This window comes from Hemiscyllium ocellatum, chromosome 10 (genome assembly GCF_020745735.1).
Source record: "Hemiscyllium ocellatum isolate sHemOce1 chromosome 10, sHemOce1.pat.X.cur, whole genome shotgun sequence".
Lineage (NCBI taxonomy): Eukaryota > Metazoa > Chordata > Chondrichthyes > Orectolobiformes > Hemiscylliidae > Hemiscyllium > Hemiscyllium ocellatum.
The window spans coordinates 23,964,119-23,987,562 of NC_083410.1; the positions used below are offsets into that span (position 1 = coordinate 23,964,119).

Consider the following 23,444-nt stretch of genomic DNA (forward strand, 5'->3'; position numbering starts at 1 on the left):
TCTCAAACGCATGAATTATGAATGAATGGATAGTTCAGTGAAAGAGTGACCAATTAATGCGACAGGTTCCCCAAGAAGATGGGAGGAGCAGTTGAGACTAGATGATTCACGAGTAAAATTAGGCCAACTTCTTTCAGAAGATGATGTTTTTAGCATGCATTGTCTAGGTAATTTGAGACACAACTTATGGTAGGTGAGTGTTAAGTAACTTTAGTTCCCAAAAATCTGCACAATGTCTGTTGAAGATTAAATAGTAGAGATTGATTAGTCAACAGCTCTGTTATTATTGCAGCATCTGGTAACCAGCATTATGGAAGTTGAACTGAGTATATCCTGATTTCCTTATCCTCTAGTTAATTAACTGATGGATGTTTAACATGCGCACTGAATGTTACTCATTTTTGCAGGTTGTTCTACCTCTAATTGATCAATATTTTAAGAACCATCGCCTCTATTTCCTGTCTACTGCAAGTAACCCTCTCAGTAGTGGAGGCCATGCATCTAACAAGGAAAAGGAGATGGTAACAAGGTAATGCTGGCTTATTCTTTTTCAATGAGTTGTTGAGTGGCGGTATATGTCATGCTCCGCAGTATGATTTGCCTATTACCATGGCATGAAAGAAAGGTATTTTAGAGAAAGGCGCATTATACTCCGTTCCAAATTTACAGATCTACATTGCAATTGCAGAATTGATGGAAGCCATTTGGCCCATTACATCGGTACTCACTCTCCAAATGAACATTGCGACTCTAGTTCCATTTTTGTGCCACTTCCTCATACCCTTGCATATTGTTTCTATTTAAATAACTCTCCAGTGTCCTCTTGAATGCTTCAGTTAAACCAGCATCCATCACTCTAACGCATAACACATTCCATACCATTATTATTGTTCTGTGAAGAAGTTTTTTCTCACATCAATTTGCTTCTTTTGCAAATGGCTTTAAGTCTGTATCCTCTTATTCTTAATTCTTTTACAAGCAGGAATGGTACTCTGTCCACTCTTGCAGATTTTGAAAACTTTTGAAAATGTTTAATAGTTATGACAAATAAGTCAACGCAACCTGCAATGGTACACATTCAACTTGCCTTTTATTTATATTGAACAGATAAATTGTGTTTTAGTTGATGTGAAAGGTGTGCAGCATTATGTCTTACCTAGCTGTCTGCTTGGTCAGTTGAAATGTGAGCTGTTTTTGAACCAAGGCATTCCCCGTTTTTCACATCATCTTTACAGCTGTCTTCCTGAGGGGTTCTACTTCAGAGATCTTCTTAATTCTGGAATCTTAGTTAAGTTCTCAATACAACAAAATAGCAACTGACACACATGAAATCATCCAATCCACACAACGCCTTTTAAAAAAAGAAGATTGAGGGCAAATTTAACAGAAGTGTTCAAAATTAAGAAGGTCTAGATGAATTAGGTAGAGTGAAACAGTTCTCATTGATAGAGGGATGAAGAACCAGAGGACATTATAGTGATTGGTGATAAAACATGAGGGAAACCATTTCTTCTGCTGCAACTGGTTAGGCTCTGGAATGCACTTACCTGAGAGAGTGGTGGAGGCAGATTGAATCTTGGCTCTCAAAGAAGAATTGGATAAGTACCTGAAGAGAAACATATTCCAGGGAAAGGGTGGAGTAGGATTTGTTGATTTGCTCTTGTTGAGAGCTGTCCTGGACCCGATGGTCTGAATGGCCTCCTTTTATGCTTTTGCTATGATAGTATAAGGTAACCAAAATATTACTCAATGCATTTTCTGGATAAGTCAGTCTGGTTGATTCCTGATGAAGGGCTCTGGCCCGAAACGTCGAATTTCCTGTTCCTTGGATGCTGCCTGACCTGCTGTGCTTTAACCAGCAACACATTTTCAGCTCTGGTTGATCTTTGGGCTGGACTCAATTTGTTAATCTTATTCAAAATTGTTTAGGATCGCTGCATTTGAAGGTATGTGCTTCCAAGGAAGGCCCTCACTTACACTACATCCGTACTGGCATCTCTTCTGTTTGTGACATATTTAAATGACTTGGATGGAAATGTAGATGAGTAGGTTAGTAAGTTTGCAGACGATACAAAGATTGGTGGAGCTGTGGAGAGTGCAGAAGTTTGTTAAAGGTTACAGTGAGATATAGATCAGTTGCAGACATGGCAGAAAAAATGGCAGATGGAGTTTAATCTGGATATGTGTGAGGTGCTGTACTTTGGGAGATCAAATGTTAAAGAAAAGTTAATGGCAGCACTCCCAACAGCATTGATGTACAGAGGGATCTTGAGGTTCAGGTCCTTAGATCCCTGAAAGTGGCCACGCTAGTAGATAAGGTGACAATAGGTGTATGGCATGCTTGCCTTTATTGGTCAGGGAATTGAGTACAAGAGTCAGGGTGTCATGTTGCAGCTTTATAAGACTTTGGTCAGGCCACAGAGTATTGTGTTCAATTCTAGTCGCCACATTACAGGAAGATGTGGAAGCTTTGGAGAAAGTGCAAAAGAGATTTAGCAGGAATCTGCCTGGATTAGAGGGTATGAGCTATAAAGAAGGTTAGAAAAACTTGCGTGGTTTTCTCTTGAGTCGTGGAGGCTGAGGGGAGACTTGATTGAAGTCTTTAAAATTATGAGATGCATGGAGGTGGTTATGGTTAGAATCTTTTTCTCAGAGTTGAAAATGTCTGAAAGTTGGGGTATGCATTTAAGGTGTAGGGGGAAAGTTCAAAGGAGACTTGAGGGCAAGCTTTTTAAACAGCAAATGATTCGAGTTTGAGGATGCTCTCATGCTGGTGGTAGAGGCAGATCTGATAGGGGCCCTTAAGGGATTTTTAGATAAGCACATGAATATGAAAAGTGTGGAGAGATATGGACCAAGGGCAGGCAGAAGGGATTAGTTAAATTTGGTGTCATGTTCGGCACAACATTGTGGGCTGAAGGGCCTGTTAATGTGCTGTATTGTTCTGTGTTCTAAAGGGTTTATGGATTATAATTAGATAATTGTGTTATACTCCAATCCATGTTCCTATCAGTAAAAGGTGAGAATGCTGAGATTACCCATTGATCTCCACCTCTAGGCAAGTGAGGGAGAGCTATCAATTTAGGTTTCTACTCCTGAACACTTTCCAGTGACTCCAGCTGGCAAGCTACACACAATGGATGCTAACTGTAAAAAGAGTCTAGGTGCAGCCAACAATGTCCTATAAGGTCAAACAGTCTCATGTCTTATACCGTAAAGGCTAACAATGAAGAATAGGCTATTGGAATGTATTGCTATTGCAGCCTTGAGAGCATTAAACAACATCCACATAGTATTGAACAGATGTGGGCCACACTGAAAGTGCATGGCAGATTCTTCTCCCCAAAGGATGTTGCTGAACCAAATGGATCTGGCAGCTTTTTGGGAGAGCTCACCAATGCCATACTTATTGAATTCACTACACTCACAACTGCCATATTCATTGAGTTCAATTTCAAGACTTGCTGTGATGGAAATGTGAGCTTTACAACTGCAAGGTTTTTAGACTACTGTCACAAGCTTAAGGCTTTTCTTAAAAACTGCCCACAATACACATTTAAGTAATGCAACCACCATAGCAAAACTATTCTATGGTACTTTAAACAGCAAAAGTTAACAGAAAATAAAACAGTTATGGAAGATCTGAAACAAAAAACAGGCAGTGCGGGAGAAAGCCAGCAGGTCTGGCAGCATCTGTGGAGAAAAAGATGAGTTAATATTTCGAGTCCAGTGACCCTTCTTCAGTAATAGTTAACATTTTTGTAAACTGTTATTTGCAGAGCCAAGTAAGTGGGTCACCTATATCTGCTAGCTCTGTTGGCTGATGATGACTCAGCAAAGGTTAACTGCAAGTTTATCTGAGAAAATGGAAGCATATGGCATTTTATCTTATGTTTTTATATAAACAACATATATAATTGATGAGAATTAATGATGACAGATCAGGCAACAATTTGTTTTGAAGCCCTAATCTTAATCAAGGATTTTGAAGAACATAATAATGTAGAACTTGGGAGCAGAAGCTCCACTTTTGGCCCTGAAGTCTGTTGTGTTATCTGTTAAGGCCGTGGTGATCCTATTACAGATTCAACTCCATTTTCCTTTCTGCCTCCTTCTGTGATCTTGACTCCCTTGTCTTTGAAGTATTGATTGAGGCCAGCCATGAATAAATTCAATGACCCAGCTTCTCCAGCTTGTGGGGAATCAACTAAATTACCAGATCTTCTTTAACTGGCCACGAGAAATAATCCATTCCTTCGTTTAAATGCTAATCGATTATTAGAATGTCCATACTTAAGTCTATGATTTTAAAAAAATCTTGGTAAGAAACCTATTAATATTTAGTTTGGCAAAATATCAATAATGCATTAATTATCATTACTGCATTAATGAAAATACAAATGCACATTATGGGTTGATATTGCAATATAACTTATTAAGAGAGAAAGTATTCATATATTTGCATTAAATCCCTTTGCCCATTAATAAAACAAAGATATGAATCTGTTAAATGGGATAATAATTTATTATTAAAAATCAGATGAAGGAATTTTAAATAAACATGTAAATGTTTTTTATTATAACTTGCATTTCCAAGAGGGAATGCTGATACACAGTTGTACAGTTATTACCATGTGATTAGATCGCCACCTATTGAGAAAACTTGGTAAATGTTGAACAGTTTCTTCAGAAGAAGTGATGAGTAAAATAGGTAAATTTAGTAATTAATGTGGAGAATATTTTTATTTTATGTTTAAAAAGCTGTACATTTTTGCAAATTAAGTGGTATTTCTTCACTGTTTTAAATATATATTTTGAAAACCAATTCAGCTACAAATCAATCCAAGTAAAATCTTGCAGCATGGGAGGAAAATTCATTTCTCTTGATACATATGATTGTATTGATGTGCTGAATTCATGAGGGATACGTCCTTATTGGTTCCACATTACAATTGAAATTTTGCTCTTGGGTGGGTCAACAAGAAGGAGTTCAGAGAGAAGGCTGAGTGCTTCTCCTGGGACAAGGTAAGTTGTTCTCCCTCAGTTGGCATTCCCTTTTGCAGCTGACTCTGTAGGATGATGGTCAATGGCTTGGAGCCGGTCACGTTCGCCGGTTCTCAGTCAGAAAATGATGTGACATGAGAGGTCAGTGACCCTGAAAGAACTAAGGTAATGCGCGAGTTGGGGAGAGATTTTAAATAAAGAACTTAAACCTGTTCCAATGTATCTGATTGAATTTTACTGTACACTTTGTGTAAAATTTGACTGACCTTATACCAAAACAAGAAGTGCTCTTTTGCTTTAATGAACTTTTATTTTTATTAACCCATAGATGCTGCTTGAATCATTTTAATAAAAGCTTTGCTTTTGGCTTTGCATATACTATGCACTTTTATGTTACAGACTCATTATCCAGGCAGCAATGTGTCCCTGGAGCTCTAAGATGGTCCCTTGCTGTGTAGTTCTGACTATTTTTTTTACAAGACTTCTTTCTTCATGATGTCACATTACTCGATAGGCTTTTATTTCAGCCGTTTCCTTTTTCTGTTTTGTTTCCCCACTGTCCTTCCTTCTCTCCACTTCAGCCTCTTCTGCAAACTTGGAGTGCTTGTCAGACATAGGATATCACTGTTTGGTAAGCTAAAGCATTGACGACTGAAGCATGGCACCATATTGTTTTCTCACCATGTGTATGTTTTGATTTTATGCTTTGCCCATTTGCACGGCCAGTTTAGCATGTCGTGTGTTTGACTCCTAGGGATGCCACTCTCCTTTCCACCCTTCCTGTCCCGCGAGTAAATCCAACAATTCCACAAGAATGGTGCCCAGTTCTGTCACTGTCAGTTTTGGTTAATTATCTTTAGTCTGCTTGCCTGGCGTTGTTCCTGAAAATCTGGATTATTTAAAATTCATTATTTAACTATTTATCAAAAAAGCATGATATTTTATCTGTCCATTGATAGAAGTGTTTGTTTGTACACCAGTGACAACTGTTGTGTTTTACAGTCTTTCAACTATTTGTGCCAATGAAAATGTCTTCTGTTTCGTTAATCAATAATATAACAAATACCCATGAGCTATGCATGACAGTCCGTTCCTTTGGTTTCCAAGTGGAGTAGTTAATTGTGATTATTGATTCAATGTGGTTCACTCATATGAAGTGATGGTGGGAGACCCTGTAAGTGATCTTACTAGGTGACAATAAAAGTAAAGTCACCACTGTCCTGCCCTCTCATTAGAGAGAGAGAGATGGAGAGAGAGAGAGAGAGAGATGACTGGTGGTGAGTTGAATCTGAGGGTCACCACACTTCAGGCAAGAGGCAAGGTTGAAAAGACAAGACCTTCACAGTAGTCTCAGCCAGCACAGGAATTGCACCCACGCTGTTGGCATCACCCTGCATCACAAACCAGTGTCCAGCCAACTGAGCTTAGTAACTCCATGGAAGCCATAATGTGGAGGAGCCGGTGTCGGAATGGGGTGGACAAAGTTAAACTATAACCTGGACTATAACCTGGTGTTGTGTGGTTTTTAACACTGACTCCATGGAGTCATAGAGTTGTACAGCTTAGAAGCAGACCCTTAAGCCCTTTGTTGTAGCTGTAGGAAAGTCTCTACTAAATAGTTGCTCTAAGGTGCCATCTAAACATGTACAACATGGCAATGAATGGCGAGGGTGGGCCTCCAATCATTGTGTAGGCATCGGCTCCTACAAAGATAAGTATTATGACACAACTGAGGACAGTGCCACCTGGAATTTCTACATGAGTTACCTTCACTTTCCCACAGTTGGCCTCTGGGAAGACATAGTTGCCATATACTTGGCATTATCCCCGATCTTCCATGTCATTATGGAGATGAATTGGGCAACAGCCACTTTGTTCATATCATTTCCCTTAAGGTGTCATATTTACCATTTTCTGACATACACGTGCAAGTTTAGGCAAAGACTCTGGACTTAATTTAAAAACAATGATTTAAAATCTAGCCACAGTGGTATATAGTAAAGTGCATAAATGTCCAGTGCTTGATGCAAAGCTAACATCAGATAATTAGGTATTTTGTAACTTTTGAAACCTCTTAGAAAGAAAGTGACAATCACTAGAAGGCATAGGACTGGGGAGCATTTATTTCCAAAAATAAAACTCTTGAAAATATAGAAATAGGAACCAGATTTTAAAATAAAAGGACAATTGACTTATGAACCTTTACCTTGCATGTCTCTCTCCACATATGGTAAAGCTTCTTCATGCTGGCCGTGTTAAATAAAAATCTGAAGGTACAGGCTTAAAATTTGTTGTGTTTGCCAGGTACTTCACTCTGCACCACAGCAAACATTATTTGTTGTCATGTAACTTGCGACACCACCATTGTAGTTCTGGTTTTGGATAGATCAGTATATTTTTGCAGCAATTGTAAGTCAATTTTGTTTTTAATGCAGGAAATGATGCCACATCAATTGTAAACTGTCTTCACATATTGGGCCAGACTTTGGATGCCAGGTAAACCACTTGACCAGTTTTGTTTAGATAAATGAGTGTCGACTTGCTTAGCTACCGTCTCCCAAGAAATGCTGCCAGAATGAACATTGGCTGATCGCCTCTTTTGTGGGCCTCATGTTAAACTCAGCTTCCAGCCTCTTCTCACATAAGGGGAGCAACTTGAGCTGGACCTTCACAGCAGAGTTTACATTACACTTCAATATTGTATTGTATATAGAATGGAGGATCTGAATTATAAACTTGTGTGTGCTTCGAGATTGTAAACTACACTTGACTGTGCCACAAGTTGTGCTGATTACTTGAGTCCTGCTGGGTAGAAGAGGAGGCAGGGCATGTGTTCTGGTAAGAGAGAGGGAGGTTTATCATCTGTGTCTTTTCTGGTTTTAGCTAGTTTCCTTTGTTCCTAGAAATCCACAAATGAAAGGACCTGATAATTTCAGGCAGCCAGAGACTTCACATTGAATGAGTGCCTTCAGGAAAGCACTCAGCATGTTCACACCAATTTGAAGAGCAAAATCTTTCCATAAAATTATGTTTTCTATTTGTACGTTAAATGTTATTTTGAAATCAACAATACATATGGATTTGCTGCCCTTTGAGCTAAGATGACGGGCCACCAAAGAATAACTTTGGAAGCAACTTAAAGAATTTGTGCAATTTTCTAAATGCAGAAATTCAATTTTAGTGACGTTTGTGGACCAGGTGAGACAAATTATTATTCTGCAACTGTTCCTCCTGAACACCTCCAATTGTTTTTTTGTTACTTGCTGTACAACAACTGTCTTGTTGGGTTAGGATGCAGCAAAGTTATACTTCAAGACAGGAAATGCATGGGCTAGGATTTGTCAGCTGAGAGGTCTTTCCTGGAGAACTGATGGGAATTGTCCCTCCCACTCTCTGTCAGTGCTGTGGGATGGGCTGATGGAATCAAATGCCCCTCAGGTATATACGTTACCAACATCAAACCCTCTTCATGATTGAGGACCACGGTGATGGAATGCCCACCTGTCGATCACTGCAGGCCAGTCAGTTCCTCATGCCACCAGTGCAAATGGGAACAGTTTGTGCTGCTGGCATTTCGTTAACCAAGGTAATGGACCATAGTGCTGCCCCAGATTAAAGCTGAATAATGGCAGGATGGGGAAGGATGTTGGAGACAAGTACAGATCAGGTGTCTTTCAGCACCTGCCCCTTCCCAGTGCTGGGTCTTTCAGCACCGAAGGAACCTCCAAACTCCAGCTCAAGCTTTTCAGATATGAATGTACAATCTTACAGATGTTACGTGGAGTGCTTTTGTTAATGTAGAGGCAGATGATGATTTGTGGTCACTCATTAAAGCTCAGCATGATTTTTGACCACCTCTAAGTGATGATCTTGTTTTACACAGAACGGTGATGAAGACTGGCCTGGAGTCTGTTAAGTTGGCTTTACGAGCCTTTTTTGAGAATGCGGCAGAGGATTTGGAAAAGACCATAGAGAACCTTAAACTGGGTCAGTTCACTCACACACGGACACAGCCAAAGGGAGTTACCCAGATCATCAATTACACCACTGTGGCACTGCTGCCTGTCTTATCATCGTTGTTTGAACACATTGGACAGCACCAGTTTGGAGAAGATCTGATCTGTACGCTTCCATTCTTTTGTCTTGTTGTATTTCAGTAATCCCATGATAGATCAAGTCTAACATATCACCACAGCCTTTTTGTTTTGGCAATTTAACTCTGCATCATCAAACAAAATGGTGGGTGGCATGGTGGCACAGTGGTTAGCACTGTTGTCTCACAGCGCCTGAGACCCAGGTTCAATTCCCGACTCAGGCGACTGACTGTGTGGAGTTTGCACGTTCTCCCTGTGTCTGCGTGGGTTTCCTCTGGGTGCTCCGGTTTCCTCCCACAGTCCAAAGATGTGCGTGTCAGGTGAATTGGCCATGCTAAATTGCCCATAGTGTTAGGTAAGGGGTAAATGTAGGGATATGGGTGGGTTGCGCTTCGGCGGGTTGGTGTGGACTTGTTGGGCCGAAGGGCCTGTTTCCACACTGTAAGTAATCTAATCTAAAAAAAAGCTTACAATAATTCCTCTTTTCTTCAGTGTAGATGCTCTCAGAATGGGTTACACTGTCGCATGGGGTTAGTTCTGTGCTTCCTCAGTGATGTGTTTAAATGCAGGCAGCACATTGGATTCAACAGGAGACCTTCCCCACTTCCTACACGCCCCATTGCCTTCTGCCTAAAACCTTCCAGAAGGCAAGAGAGACATTGGAAAGCCCTTTAGCCTATTCAGGCATTTAAGTTGTCAATTAATGATTAATTAGTGTCAGATAAAGAGAGTGGGGTGCTATCTTCCCTTGCAAGTCCCCTCTGCCCATCAAAGGCCCTATCTCCTCCCTTTCCAGATGATTGCATCTTTTAACCCACCTACAGCCTCTTGAACTTGGCCCACTAAAATCCTTTCATCTCCCTTGCTGAGACCCAACCTGGACTTAGCTCAATTTTTTAGCCTTGTGGAACTGCCTGTCACAACAGCAGTGGCCACCACTCCTGGGTGGATGAATTGCTCTTTCAGAAAACTAGCACAGGCATGACAGATTGAATGGCCTCCTTCTATGCTGTAATCGTTCTATGATTTTAGTCTGGTTCCACACTGTAGGGAATCTAATCTAATCTATAATCATGAAGAAAATACTCCTTTAATTCCCACTTTAATTGTAGTACTTTAAAATGTAATTAGCTGAGGACTAATTCAGACTACACGAGAACATGAGCTTAACTGAAAGTGATTAACAAGAGGATATCAGCAATATTTGATTCCTTCAGCATATCACCAATAAATGTTGCATATCTCTGTATAGGCAGAGATGCAGAAAAGCTGAAAAACTCACAAGTGTTAATGATGGATCATTTGCTACCACGGACTCCAATTACAGATTGTCTTGCAGATTGATCTAACTGGCTGCAACAGCTCAATTCGATACATAAGTTCCCATCTCATCATTCAGATCGATCTGCCTATCTCCCCATTCAACAGAATAGTAGCGGACAAGCAGTTTTGCCCTTTAGATGAACTCTTCTGTCTCCCAGATTAATCTGTCCTCGCTCTGCTGTCTGGTTCAATAAACACAGTCACCTATTTTTCTTTGAATGGTATGAGGTAATTAATCCAAGTAAGTAATGACAGCGAGTATCCAATTATATAAATGACAGTGAGTAACCAAAAGCTCATGTGGCAAAAACAACTGTATTTGGACTCTCCCTCTACTACCACCACTTACCTACGCCCCCACCCCACCCCACCCCCGGAAAAAAAAGGAAGTATGGGATGGAGTATAAATCTAATAGCTGCTTGCGTTCCAATGTAACGGGATTATTATAAGAGAGGCAACTTGCCAAAGCCCTGCAAGACACTGTCTATCCTGATAAGGTAATTGTTGCTGTTTATTGTGTAAAATGGCAAATGGGCCAAAGAATGTCACTTTCAAAACTGGGAAGTGCCCAATCTAACTTAATGTTGAGGAGCTGGTGTTGCTCTGGGGTGGACAAAGTTAAAAATCTCATAACACCTAACCCTTTATTCCACAACTGCCTGATGAAGGAGCAATGCTCCAAAAGCTAGGGCTTCCAAATAAACCTGTTGGACTATAATCTGGTGTTATGTGATTTTTTTACTCAGTCTGATGTAAGTTAGCCTGGAAAGGCAAAGTAGCCAAAAAGATTTGAGCAACTGAACAAGCCAGTTCGTGCTACTAATGCGCAGTGGTAATGCTAATGGTATTTTCTAATAACAATATGCTGTTGTCAGTCCCTAAAGAATGTTTTGCCTACCAGATAATTGGACAAACTTATGTGTATTTCACTGCAATGCAAGCTATGTAAGCCCAATAACTTGTTAATGAAATCAAACAAAATGTTCCCACATGTCACACTCAACCATTCTTTGCTTGCAAAACTTCAAACAAAATGTCTACTGTTGGATTTGATTTCAAGAATGGGTAGAATTTGCTGAACCTCCTAAGTGCCCTAATATTAACGTTAACAACCAACTTAGGATAATCGGTCGAGCTCCTAACACGGTTTATGTATGCTTTCTAGAAGTGACATAGCTTCACACTAGGGAATTTTTCCCCTGCAGATAAAGGAATATGTTCATACCTTACACATTTTCTGAATTACCCAGGAAGCCGATACAGTATTTTCTTTCTTGTTGACTCAATCAGCCATCTCTGGTGTAGTATAAATTGTTATGATCGTTTGCAATTTGGCATTCATGCTTTTGTCCTATTCACTGAAAAAAAACTTTAGTAACATTCTCAATAACATTCAAACGTTTTTGCACCAAGTGACTGTTTATGAAGGGCTTGTGCTAATGCAGAGCTTCTGATTGTTGATATTAGAGAGAACATGACAAATTGTCAACAGTATGTAAAAATAAGCACAATATTAAGCAGTTCTTTAATATTGTTTCAGTGTGCTCAGTTGTTGCAGATCACTTTAAATCAAGTGTTTAATATAAAGATAATTTTTTCGAATATGCTACTTTGAAATCAAAGTTTGAAGGCTCAAAGAAATGAGGCACTGATATAAAAATCATGCTTTCCCATAACTAGTTTCTCCAGTATAAAATTGGTGATGCCAGAAAAGCAGATTTTGTTGGATACATATGTTTAGATTCAGTTTTCTAGTGTGGAGTGCTACTGTTTTAACTCATTTACTAATGACCTGTAATACAATGGAAGCACTTTCAGGACAAGCTATATAACCAAGGTTTGAACATGGTCAAAGAGCATCCTTGTGCTATCTCAAAGCACTCCCAAACTCAGGGACATCAGTAATAAATTGTGGAAGGAAGATATTTTCTAATTTCTATTAGTATGAAACTGAGAATTAATGTTGTTCTGGTGGCACTCTTCTTTTTCAGTGGATGATGTACAAGTTTCTGGCTACAGAATATTAAGCAGCTTATATGCATTGGGCACAGGGAAAAGCATATATGTAGAAAGGTAAGGAAATAACCAATGAAAATATTTTAAAGTAGAAAGTTTGCTTCAAAGCTTGTAAGAATGACTTGCATTGTGGTATCGTACGACATAATATAATTTGTGTATGATAGTAACGCTATCAATGTTTCTTCCCCAAATATATTGCCTGCAATACTGCAAAGTACAACATTATGTTGTTTAATTATTGAGCTTATACTGTGCATCAATGTCATTTATTGAAATTATGTTGGTTTGGTTGACATCCATCCATCTTGGGAGACAATGAACCGCATCTAGGATGGACATCATTTTTGTATGGAACATCAGTTGTTGTGGCTGTACAGATTGATTTGTGAGTGGCAGCCCATTTTGTACAGATGAACGGGTTGCCTGATTTTTTTTTTCCTTCTGGTGGATGCTCTTTTCTGCTGCAGGGTAATTTCTCTTGATGTCTACTTTCTCTGTGCCCTACCTGACTACTTGTCTCTAGCATTCTGGTCAGCAGCAGGGACATCCATGCATTGACTCCAATCTCAGCAGCTTGGTGTCTTCTTACTTGTTGACATCCTAATATCATAGATGTTGGCAACATGTTGATGTTATGCTGATAACAAGCTCATCAGAGTGGATCTTTGGTGACGTAGCCATCATCTGGTTGGCTCATATAACTCAGCCAACTGCTAGCTCTCTGGTTTATATTGTCCCATACTTCTACAGTACACTTTTGGCAACTTAAATGGCACACGAGTAAGGAATATCACAAAATAATATTTCACTACCTTAAATAGTATCAATTTTTAAATATAAAACACAATGTGACAAATATTAGTGGTATGCTACAGGACTGGTGAAGTTTTAATAAATAAGAGAGAAAATAGCCTTCTGGGCAAACTAGCAAGTAATGTAAACATGCAAAGCAAGAGCTTTTTTAATATATAACAAAGAAAGGGGAGGACAAAGTGATCACCAGCCACTTTAAAAATGAGGCTGGGGAAATAATAATGGGAAACCAGGGAATGACAGAGGAGTTGAATAAATACTTGTAATTATTCTTCAGAGTTTTTTTAGTAGCATTCAAATAATACTAAATTATTAAGGGGTTAAAGCAAATAAATGTATTAACTGTCATGAGAGAGAAAAGCAAATTGGGGAATCTGATGGGGCTAAAGGCCAGTAGGCCCCTGGACCCAATTGGATGCATCATAGGATATTAAATAAAGTAGCTAGAGAGATAGTGAATGCAGTTACAGTAATCTTCCACAAATCCTTAGATACTGGAAAATTCCCAGAGACTGCAAAAACTGCCAATGTTATACTCTCATTCAAAAATGGAGAGAAACCAAAAAATGGTAGTATATATCTGTTTTTTCAACATCTGCCATTGGGAAACTGTTAGAAGCCATTATGAAGGATATAGTCGCACAGTGTTTAGGAAACATAATACTGTCAGGCAGAGTCAGCATGGCTTCATGAAGGGGAAATCATGCCTGACACATATATTAGTATTTTTTGAAGGGTTAACAAGTTAGATGGATTATGGGGAACCAGTAGATGTAATACATTTGCATTTCCAAAAGGCATTCAGTCAGGTGCCATACATAAGGCTTATAATACTCTACCCCCATGGTATTGGGGGTAGAACATTACAAAAAAATGACTAACTAATAGAAGCTGGGATGGGCAGCAGGAGTTTTCAGGAAGGCAGTAATAACTAGTGCAGTATAGCGCCCACAGAGATCAGTGCAGCGCCCACATTTATTTACAATATATATTAATTACTTGGATGGTGGAAGTAAATGTATTATAACCAAGTTTGTGATGACTCAAACATAGGAAGCAAGTTATCAGTAAGGGAATCAAGGATTATGGAGAAAAGGCAGGGAAGTGGAGTTGACGGTTATTAGATGAGTCATAGACTCTTTGAATGGTGAAGCACTCAACTAGTGGAATAGCCTACTTCTGCACCTACAGGTTATAGTCTTATTTAACATGAAAAGGCAGTGCTGTCCAGAACTGTGCATGCACGCTAATCTGAAAACATGCCTGCGCATAATTCCAGATGCAGTATGTCACCTTATAAAATTGACATCTAATGTCAAATGTAAAGTCTGCACTGCACAGAAAAGAAGGGTGATTCGAAACAGGGTTCAACAGTGTGGAGTGAGAATGCAGAGGGCATGAGGATGGGGGAAGGGTAGGGACACAGGATGCCGGGTGGATGGGGGAGTAAGGACTTGGGAATTAGAGGGCCACCTCTTTCCCTTCATCTCTTCCCTCACTTCCTCTCTTCATCTCTTCCTCTGTCCCAATCCCTACCCCATCCTCCCTCAGTGCCCGGTCATCCTCTTTCCCTCTCTCCCCCACACCCTCTCCCAGGTCCTTGGCCCTCTCATCAGTTGCATCCCTCTAAACCCATTTAAATACACATGCCCGTATCTAAGTGACACACAGTGCGCATGCATTGGTGTCAGCCGACGCAGCCTATGTAAGTGATACCAATAAAACAAAGTTATATTCTATAAAACACAAGCTTACCTTTTCCATTTACATAATGCTTTTCAGGACCACCAGACATGTCAAACAGTTCACTGTGTAATCAATGTTATAATGTTTTAAACAACACTTTTTACTGTATTTGTAACAAATACATATATCAATAAATCAAATTGCGATGTAGGAACTGCAGAATCAAGTTATACATAGCAAGCTGTCGTAAACAACAATATGATAGTAATCTGATAATTACTTCTTTGTGATATTGATTAAGGAATGAAAATTGGTCCGAACACTAGGAACAACTGTCCCGTTCTTCTTTAAATTAGTGTCATTCAATCGTTTGCATCCACTTGAGCTGGCAAATGGTGCCCGGAAGATCATGTTGATCAGTGTAGCCACTCCCTCAATTCTGTATTTGTATCTCAGCCTTGGTTTTCATACTGAAGCCATGGGGTGGAAATTGAATTCAGAACTTTGTGACTTGGAGGCGAGGCATATGGCAGCTTCCATGATCTCAGGAAGTCCCATAGTAGTTCAGAGAAGATTAATTTATGCTGTAGTGTAAAAGTAATATCACTTTCATTAAATAAGCACTTAATCTCAGGTGAGGGGGGAGGTTGAGAAGGAGAGTCCTTCATGGTAACCTCAGCTGCGCAGGCATTAAATCCACACCTTTGGTGTCATTATGCAGCACAGACCAGCTGTCCTACTAATTGACCCACTATTGCAGGCAAAACAGCAGCCTGTTCATTCCCAATAAATGCCTTTCGTGGTGCTCAGAGAAGCATCACTTCTAAAATATAAAAGTTCTGAAAGTTAATGTGAACCTCCAAGTGAATAGTCCAGAGATTCTGCTGTAAAACAAATTGCAAATTTTTTAAAGAGATGTTTCTATTTCTCTGGCTATCTCAATATATCAATTGTTTCACCTGAGCTATCAGTCCTTATTAAAATCCACTTGGTTCACATGGCAGTATTAAAATCTTTTTTAAAAAATCTGATCACTTGTTTCTCAAAATGTGATAAGCTGCAGTCTGAATGTAACTGTTTTCCTTTATGTAATTACCTTCTTCATTTGATTTAGTTCATATGACTGTGAGAACGTGATGCTTTCAACAACTACCAATTGCATTTAGTCTATAAGAACACCTCAAGACTCTTCACAGGAGCATTGACAGAACAAATTCACTGAGTCAAAGAAATTAGGATAGGTGACCAAATATCTGGTAGCTAAGAGAGAATTCGCAGAGCATCTTGAGGGAGCAGTGAGAGACAGAAAGGTGAAAAGACTTAAGAATTACAGGGTTTGGGGCCAAATCTATTCAATACCAAAGCTGCAGGCCAAGTGTGATTTTTTTTAGGATCTGTTATTAATTTTGTTGCTATTTGTGTAATTTTCCATCTACAGGCAGCGACCAGCACTGGGGGAATGTCTGGCAGCATTAGCTGGGGCCTTTCCAGTTGCATTCCTAGAAACTGACTCGAATAAACATAATCCATTCTCGAGCTACAACACTAAGACACCGAACGATCGAGCAGGTACATTAACCTTTTGTGCAATGATTGTTTTAGCCGTTTAATTCATTTGATCTCTTGCACACACTTTAATGACCAACAAATGTACTGATGCTATGCTTTGAAGTTCCACCATATTCTGCCATGTGATGGTAACATGTTGGTGTGCATAGTAAAGGTAAAAGTTGCCATTGTCTTAACTGACCATAGAGCTGCTCTTTCTCTTTAAGAGAGAACAGATGGCAGTTTAACCTGAGAATCACCATCTTCGGACAAAGGGAAAGGTTGAGAAGGAGAGCTTTTAATGGTAACCTCTGCTGGTTGCAGGAGTTGAACCCACACTGTCGGCATTACTGTATGCTACAAACCAGTTGCCCAGCCAACTGAGCTAACATCGTTAGCCTTCACCTGTTCAGTTCTCACCATTGGTTAAAATTGGAGCTTTAGGATAGCATTTTTAAAATTCATTCAGAGAATTTTGTCTTCATTGGCTGGGTAAGTTTATTGTCCACCTCTAATTATGCTTGAGAAATTGATGGTGAGCAGCCTGCATGAACTGCTGCAGTCCAGTTGATGTAGGTAAAGCCAAAATGCTTTAGGGATGGATTTCAGTATTTTGACCCAATGATGACAAAGAGATAGGGATAAATCTCCAAGTTAGGATTGTGAGTGATCTGGTAAGGAACCTGCAGGTGGTGGTGTTCCACTGTGTCTGCTGCCCTTGACCTTCTAGATGTCAGTGTTCACATGTTTGGTCAGGAGCCATTCTGGATTTCTGTACGCATCTTGTAGATAGTACACACTGCTGCTACTGAGCCTCAGTGGTAGAGGAAATGAATGTTTGTGGATGTAGTGCCTTCAAGCGAAATGCTTTATTCTGGATATTGTTGACCTTCTCTTGCATGTTGTTTGATCTGCACTCATTCAGACAAGTGGAAAGCATTCCATTATACTTCTAACTTGCATCTTGTAGATGGTGAACAGGCTTTGGGGAATCAGGAGATGAGCTACAGGACTCCTAGCCTCTGATTTGCTTTTGTAGACATTGTATTTGTGTGGTTAGTCCAGTTCAGTCCACTAAGACAATAAGATATAGAAGCTTATCAAGCCTGATCAACCATCAATCATAGCTGTTATGTTTTTCAAACCCATTTTTCTGCTTTCTCCCTCTAACCTATGATACCCTTACTGATCAAGAACCTGTTTCTAAATACACTCTGTGACTTGGCCTTCACAGCCTTCTGTGACAATGAGGTCCACAAATTCACTACTATTGACTGAAGAAATTCCTTCTCATCTCAGTTCTAAATGGTCATGCCTTCACTCTGAGGCTGGATCCGTGTAAGTTTTAATGAGATTCCCTCTCATACATCTAAATTCCATCAAGTACAGATCAAAGTCCTTATCTGTTCCTCATATGACAAACCCTTCATCCCTGAGATCATTCTTGTAAATTTAATCTGGATTCCCTCCAATGCCAGCACATTTTCCTTAGATACAGGATCCAAGGCTGCTCACAATATTCCAAATGGAGTCTGACCACAGCCTTTTACAGCATCAGCAGTAAAACCCTTCTTTTGAAGTCTAGCACAGTAAAAATGATTGCTAACTTTGCATTGCCTTTCTAACTGCCAACTGAACCTGCATGTTAACTTTAAGAGAATTCTGAACTACATCTCTTAAGTTCCTTTGTGCTTCAGAATTCAAAAGCCTTTCCTTATGTGGAAAACAGTCTATGCCTCTGTTCTTCCTATAAAATGCACACTTTCCCACTTTGTATTCCATCTGCCATTTTGTCGCTCAGTCTCCTCACCCATTCTAGTCATCTTCTAGCCCTTCTGCATCTGCCCCACTTCCTCAGCAATACCTGTCCCTCCACTTATCTTTGTGTTTTCTCCAAACTGAGCAACAATGCCTTCAGTTCCTTTGTCCAGATCATCAAAGAATCATGTGAATAGTTGTGGTCCCAATGCTGACTCCTGCAGATTTCCACTGGTCACCAGCCACCATCCTGAAAAAGACTGCTTTATCCCCATTGTTTGCCTCTTGCTAATCAGCTAATCCTCTATCCATGGCAGTACCTAGCCCCTGACACCATGAGCTCATGTCTTGTTCAGCAGTCTCCTATGTGGCACCTTGTCAAAAGCCTTCTGGGAATGCAAATAGATCAACTCCACTGACTCTCCTTTGTCTAACTTGCATGTTACCTCCTAAGAGAAGCCTAACAGATTTGCCAGACATGACCTTCCCCTGTTGAAACTCTGCTAACTCAGCCTTATTTTATCATGCACATCCAAGTATTGCACAATCTTTTCCTTCATGATGGATTCTAAAATCCTGCAAATAACCGAGATCTCCTTCCATCATGTCTTAAACAGGAGTGTAATATTAGCCTTTTGCCAGTTCTCTGGGACCCTCCCTGACCCCTGTGATTCCTGAACGATCATTAGCAATGCCACTACAATCTCCTTCACTATCTCCTTCAGACCCTGGAGTGTAGTCCATCAGTCTGGGTACTTTACCTACATTCAGACCTTTCAGCTTCCTCAGTGATGTTCACTACACTCACCTCTGCTCTCTGATGCTCTTGAAGTTCTAAGAGAAAGTGTGGACTGCAGATCCTGGAGATCAGAGTTGAAACATGTGGCACTTGAAAAGCATATCGGGTCAGGCAGCATCCGAGGAACAGGAGAGTCAATGTTTCATTAGGCAGGTCTAATGTACGCAACATTTTTCGACTCTTTTGAAGTTTTAGTATGTTACTGACCTCCTCCACCTGGAAGACTGATGCAAAGTACCTATTCAGTTCCTCCGCCATTTCTTTCATCCCCATTACCATTTCTCCAGCTTCATTTTCCAGCAGTCCAATGTCCACTTTAGCTTTATAAATTTTTTAAAAATTGCAATCTTCTTTTATATAACTAGCTAGTGTGCACTCCTATTTCATGTTCTTCCCCCCCCTTCCCATTATTGCTTTTTTAGTTATCCTTTGCTGGATTTTAAAGGCTTTACAATCCTCTGACTTCCCACTAACCTTCACATTGGATGCTTCTTCTTTAACTTTCCTACTTTCCCTGACTTCCCTGGTCAGGCATGTATGCCTGCTCCTTCCTTTAGTATGTTTCTTCTTCCTTGGGATGAATTTCTGCTGTGTTTCCTGAATTGCTACTCCACCATCTTCCCTGCTTTCCTCCCCTTCCAATCAACTCTGACCAGCTGCTCCCTCATGTCTTTGTAATTATCTTTATTCAATTGTAATACTGTTACATCTGATTCCAGCTTCTGCCACTTAAACTGCAAGATGAATTATATCATATTATGCTCACTGCCCCTTGGAGTTTCTTCACCTTAAGCTTCTTAATCAAATCTTACTCATTACACATCACCAAATCCAGAATTGTCTATTCCCTTGTGGGCTGTACCACAAGCTGCTCCAAAAAATTCATCTCATTGACATTCCACAAATTCCTTTTTTTGAGATCCGCTACCAAACTGATTTTCCCAGTCCAGCGCATATTGAAATTCCCCATGTTTATTGTAATAGAGCCTTTCTTAAGTTCCATTTCTATCTCCTGATTTTTTTTTCTGCTCCACATCCTATTGCGAGAAGGCTTGTATACAATTCCCATCATGGTCTTTCTTTATGTGGTTCCTCAATTCTACTGCACAGATTCTATGCTTTTGAGTCTATATTTCTCCTCAATATCGATTTAATTTCATTTCTTATTAGCAAGGCGACCCTGCTCATCTGCATGTCCTTTTGATAGGATGTATATCCTTGGATATTTAGTTTCCCAGCCCTGATCTCCATGCAGCCACATCTCTGTGATTGCCATGACACCTACCCACCAATTTCAAACTGAGCTACAAGCTCATTTACCTTGTTTCTTATACTGTGCATATTTAAGTACAACATTCTCAGTCTTACATTGACTCACCCCTTCTCAGAGTTGACCTCTTACCTGCTGTACCTGAAGTTAGGTTCCTGACCCTTTCCTTACTCTCTTTCCTATTACTTGTTCTAGAAAGTTTAATAACCTCTCCTGAGCTCTCCTCCCATTTAAGTCCTTCCATAATTTTCAATGCAACTGAACCCACCCTTCACTTTGGTCAGTGGGATCTTGATGGTGTGGGATTTAGAGATGTTAGTGCTATTGAATATCAAGGGGTAATGATTTAGATTGTTAGATTTGAAATCATGTAGAGGTGGTCAAAACGTTGCTGATGACGTTTGGACTGTTTATATTGTATCTTACTAAGAAAATGAAAAAGTGCACTAAAAACCAAAAACGCAATCTTCAAATTATGCATCAGGGTTTCTTATTAAAACATTTGGTTTCGGAGTGAATAGATTAAAAGTGCAGGGTGTTGTTCTCTGGGCACTGCTAATGATCTTCATGCTGTTAAAGTTTTTCTTATGCCTTAGCTCTGAAGTTACCAGCCAAAGTGGAAGATATGTGCCCCAATATTCCTTCCTTGGAAAGTTTACTGGATGAGATTATGGAGCTGGCAGAATCTGGGATACGCTACACTCAGATGCCCCATGTGATGGAAGTTATTCTGCCCATGCTGTGCAGCTACATGTCCCATTGGTGGGAACATGGGCCAGAGAGTAACCCTGAGAAGGCAGAGCAGTGTTGCACTGCTCTCACCTCCGAACACATGAACACCCTTCTGGGCAATATTCTGAAGATAATTTCGAACAACTTGGGCATTGATGAAGGAGCCTGGATGAAAAGATTAGCAGGTACTGCTGTTTATGGCTAGTATGTTTCACAAAACTTAAGCATCATCAGACTGATTGTAAGTTGGGGGTGTGCAAATCAGGAAATTGCCAAAGCATCCTCAAGACTTTTTTTAATAAATGGATGGAAATTCCTGGGGAGTTGGCCCATAATTTTTGATTCAGCACATCCCAATGGAATATGGGACATTTGGGCTATGCATTTAGAGATTCAGTCATTTGAATAAAAAGATTAGATTAGACTAGATTACTTACAGTGTGGAAACAGGCCTTTCGGCCCAACAAGTCCACACCGACCCGCTGAAGCGCAACCCACCCATACCCCTACATTTACCCCTTTACCTAACACTACGGGCAATTTAGCATGGCCAATTCACCTGACCCGCACATCTTTGGACTGTGGGAGGAAACCGGAGCACCCGGAGTAAACCCACGCAGACACGGGGAGAACGTGCAAACTCCACACAGTCTGTCGCCTGAGTCAGGAATTGAACCCGGGTCTCAGGCACTGTGAGGCAGCAGTGCTAACCACTGAGCCACCGTGCCGCCCACTAGTTGTCTCAATTAAGGAGCATTTGTTCTTTAGTTTCTTAGAGTGGATTTTTTTCTGCATCTCACAGGGTAAAAAATTGTATTTGATCAAAGAACCTTCACTTATAATAACACAATGTTTTTCTACTCCAGTAGTCAGAAGTAAAATTGATATTTGGACTGTGATGTCTAATTAATCGCGATTATCTGCTGTTCAGAATTTACCATTCCTACTGTTTACTTGAAGACATTAGTTACAAGAGCTGCCAGATTTTCTGTAAGGGAAATATTCCTTTTGATTGATGAAACTATTAAGAGTCAGTGAAGTAAGCCAAGAATGCAAAAAGTGTGACTTCAGAAGAGCCTTCGTTATTCCCTTTGCATGTGTTAGCTGTATTTGTTTCACATACCACTATTCTATAGAGGAAGGAAAGTTTTCCCTCATCTCCCAATTCACTTGAGGTTGTTATTTGTAATCAGTCTGTACATTTTGCTATATGTAAAGTTGTATTGTAAAGTGTAATACTTAAGTGTTGAGTTATAATCAACAGTTTTGCTACTAGTATGCAAGATATTAAAACAAAAGTTTGATTTCAGTTACAGTTTACATACATTTGTTTTCTGTACAGTTATAGAATAACACAACAGAGACAGAGGCCAGTCAGCACATGTTGCCTGTGTCAGCTGTTTGATTCCTCCCATTCCCCTGCACATTTCCTCTGTAAATGTTTTCTCTTCAAGTGTTTATCCAGTTCCCTTTTGAAAATCACTACTGCACTTTCTTCCACCAACCCTATCAAATCACAGAGGCACAGTGGCTCAGTGGTTAGCACTGCTACCTCATGGTGATAGGGACCCCAGTTTGATTCCACCCTCTATGGGAGGTTTACACATTCTGTCCATGATGTGGATTTCCTGCGGGTGCTCTGGTTTCCTCTCACAGTCCAAAGATGTGCAGTTTATGTGGATTGGCCGTACCAAGTTGCCCATAGTGTCCAGGGATGTGCAGGCTAGGTGGGTTAGCCACGGGAAATGCAGGGTAATGGGAGTAGGGGGCGTGGTGGGTGGGACACCTTTCAAAAGGTTGTTGTGGACTTGATGGGCCAGATGGCCTGTTTCCACATTGTAGAGATTCTCTGATTCTATGAAATGCTGCAACCTGATGTTTTACTCCTACCAGTATTCTCACAGCCAATTATCAGCAAAGTGAAACCACAGCTCCTTAAAACACACTTCCTTCCTCTGATGGAGAAGCTGAAAAAGAAAGTGGCCACCGTGGTGATAGAAGAGGAACATCTGAAATCAGAGGGCAGAGGAGACATGTCTGAGGCTGAACTGTTAATTCTGGATGAATTTACTGTGCTCGCCCGAGATCTTTATGCTTTCTACCCACTACTGATCAGATTTGTGGATTATAACCGGTAATGTACTTTTAATATTTTACTTTACTGTAATTCTGAGTGAGTAAGCAAAAACTTGACAGATGGAGATTAATGTGGGAAAGTGTGATGTCATGCAATTAGGTCAGAAGATCGTACTCCTGGTCATCACCCCATGCCATTAAAAAAAAGTCATAGCAACTCACATCTGGCAATCTCCTGCATTGAATCTGATTCTACAGTGCTGAGGGATAGAGTGCATTTCACTGTCATTGTACCCTTTACTACTGTAACCATCTCAGGCC

The 23,444-nt window shown here is 40.2% G+C and overlaps 1 protein-coding gene across 1 annotated transcript in view; it reads left to right on the forward strand.

Annotated features, from left to right (window-relative positions):
- Positions 1–23,444, forward strand: part of ryr2a (ryanodine receptor 2a (cardiac)) — a 551,531-nt gene that overhangs the window by 395,671 nt on the left and 132,416 nt on the right. Inside the window, exons 61-68 of the mRNA XM_060830792.1 lie at positions 408–529; positions 5,586–5,635; positions 7,440–7,500; positions 8,888–9,126; positions 12,414–12,495; positions 16,379–16,509; positions 20,912–21,232; positions 22,941–23,181. Coding sequence (XP_060686775.1) covers positions 408–529; positions 5,586–5,635; positions 7,440–7,500; positions 8,888–9,126; positions 12,414–12,495; positions 16,379–16,509; positions 20,912–21,232; positions 22,941–23,181 — 1,247 coding nt within the window. The remainder of the gene's footprint in view (positions 1–407; positions 530–5,585; positions 5,636–7,439; positions 7,501–8,887; positions 9,127–12,413; positions 12,496–16,378; positions 16,510–20,911; positions 21,233–22,940; positions 23,182–23,444) is intronic.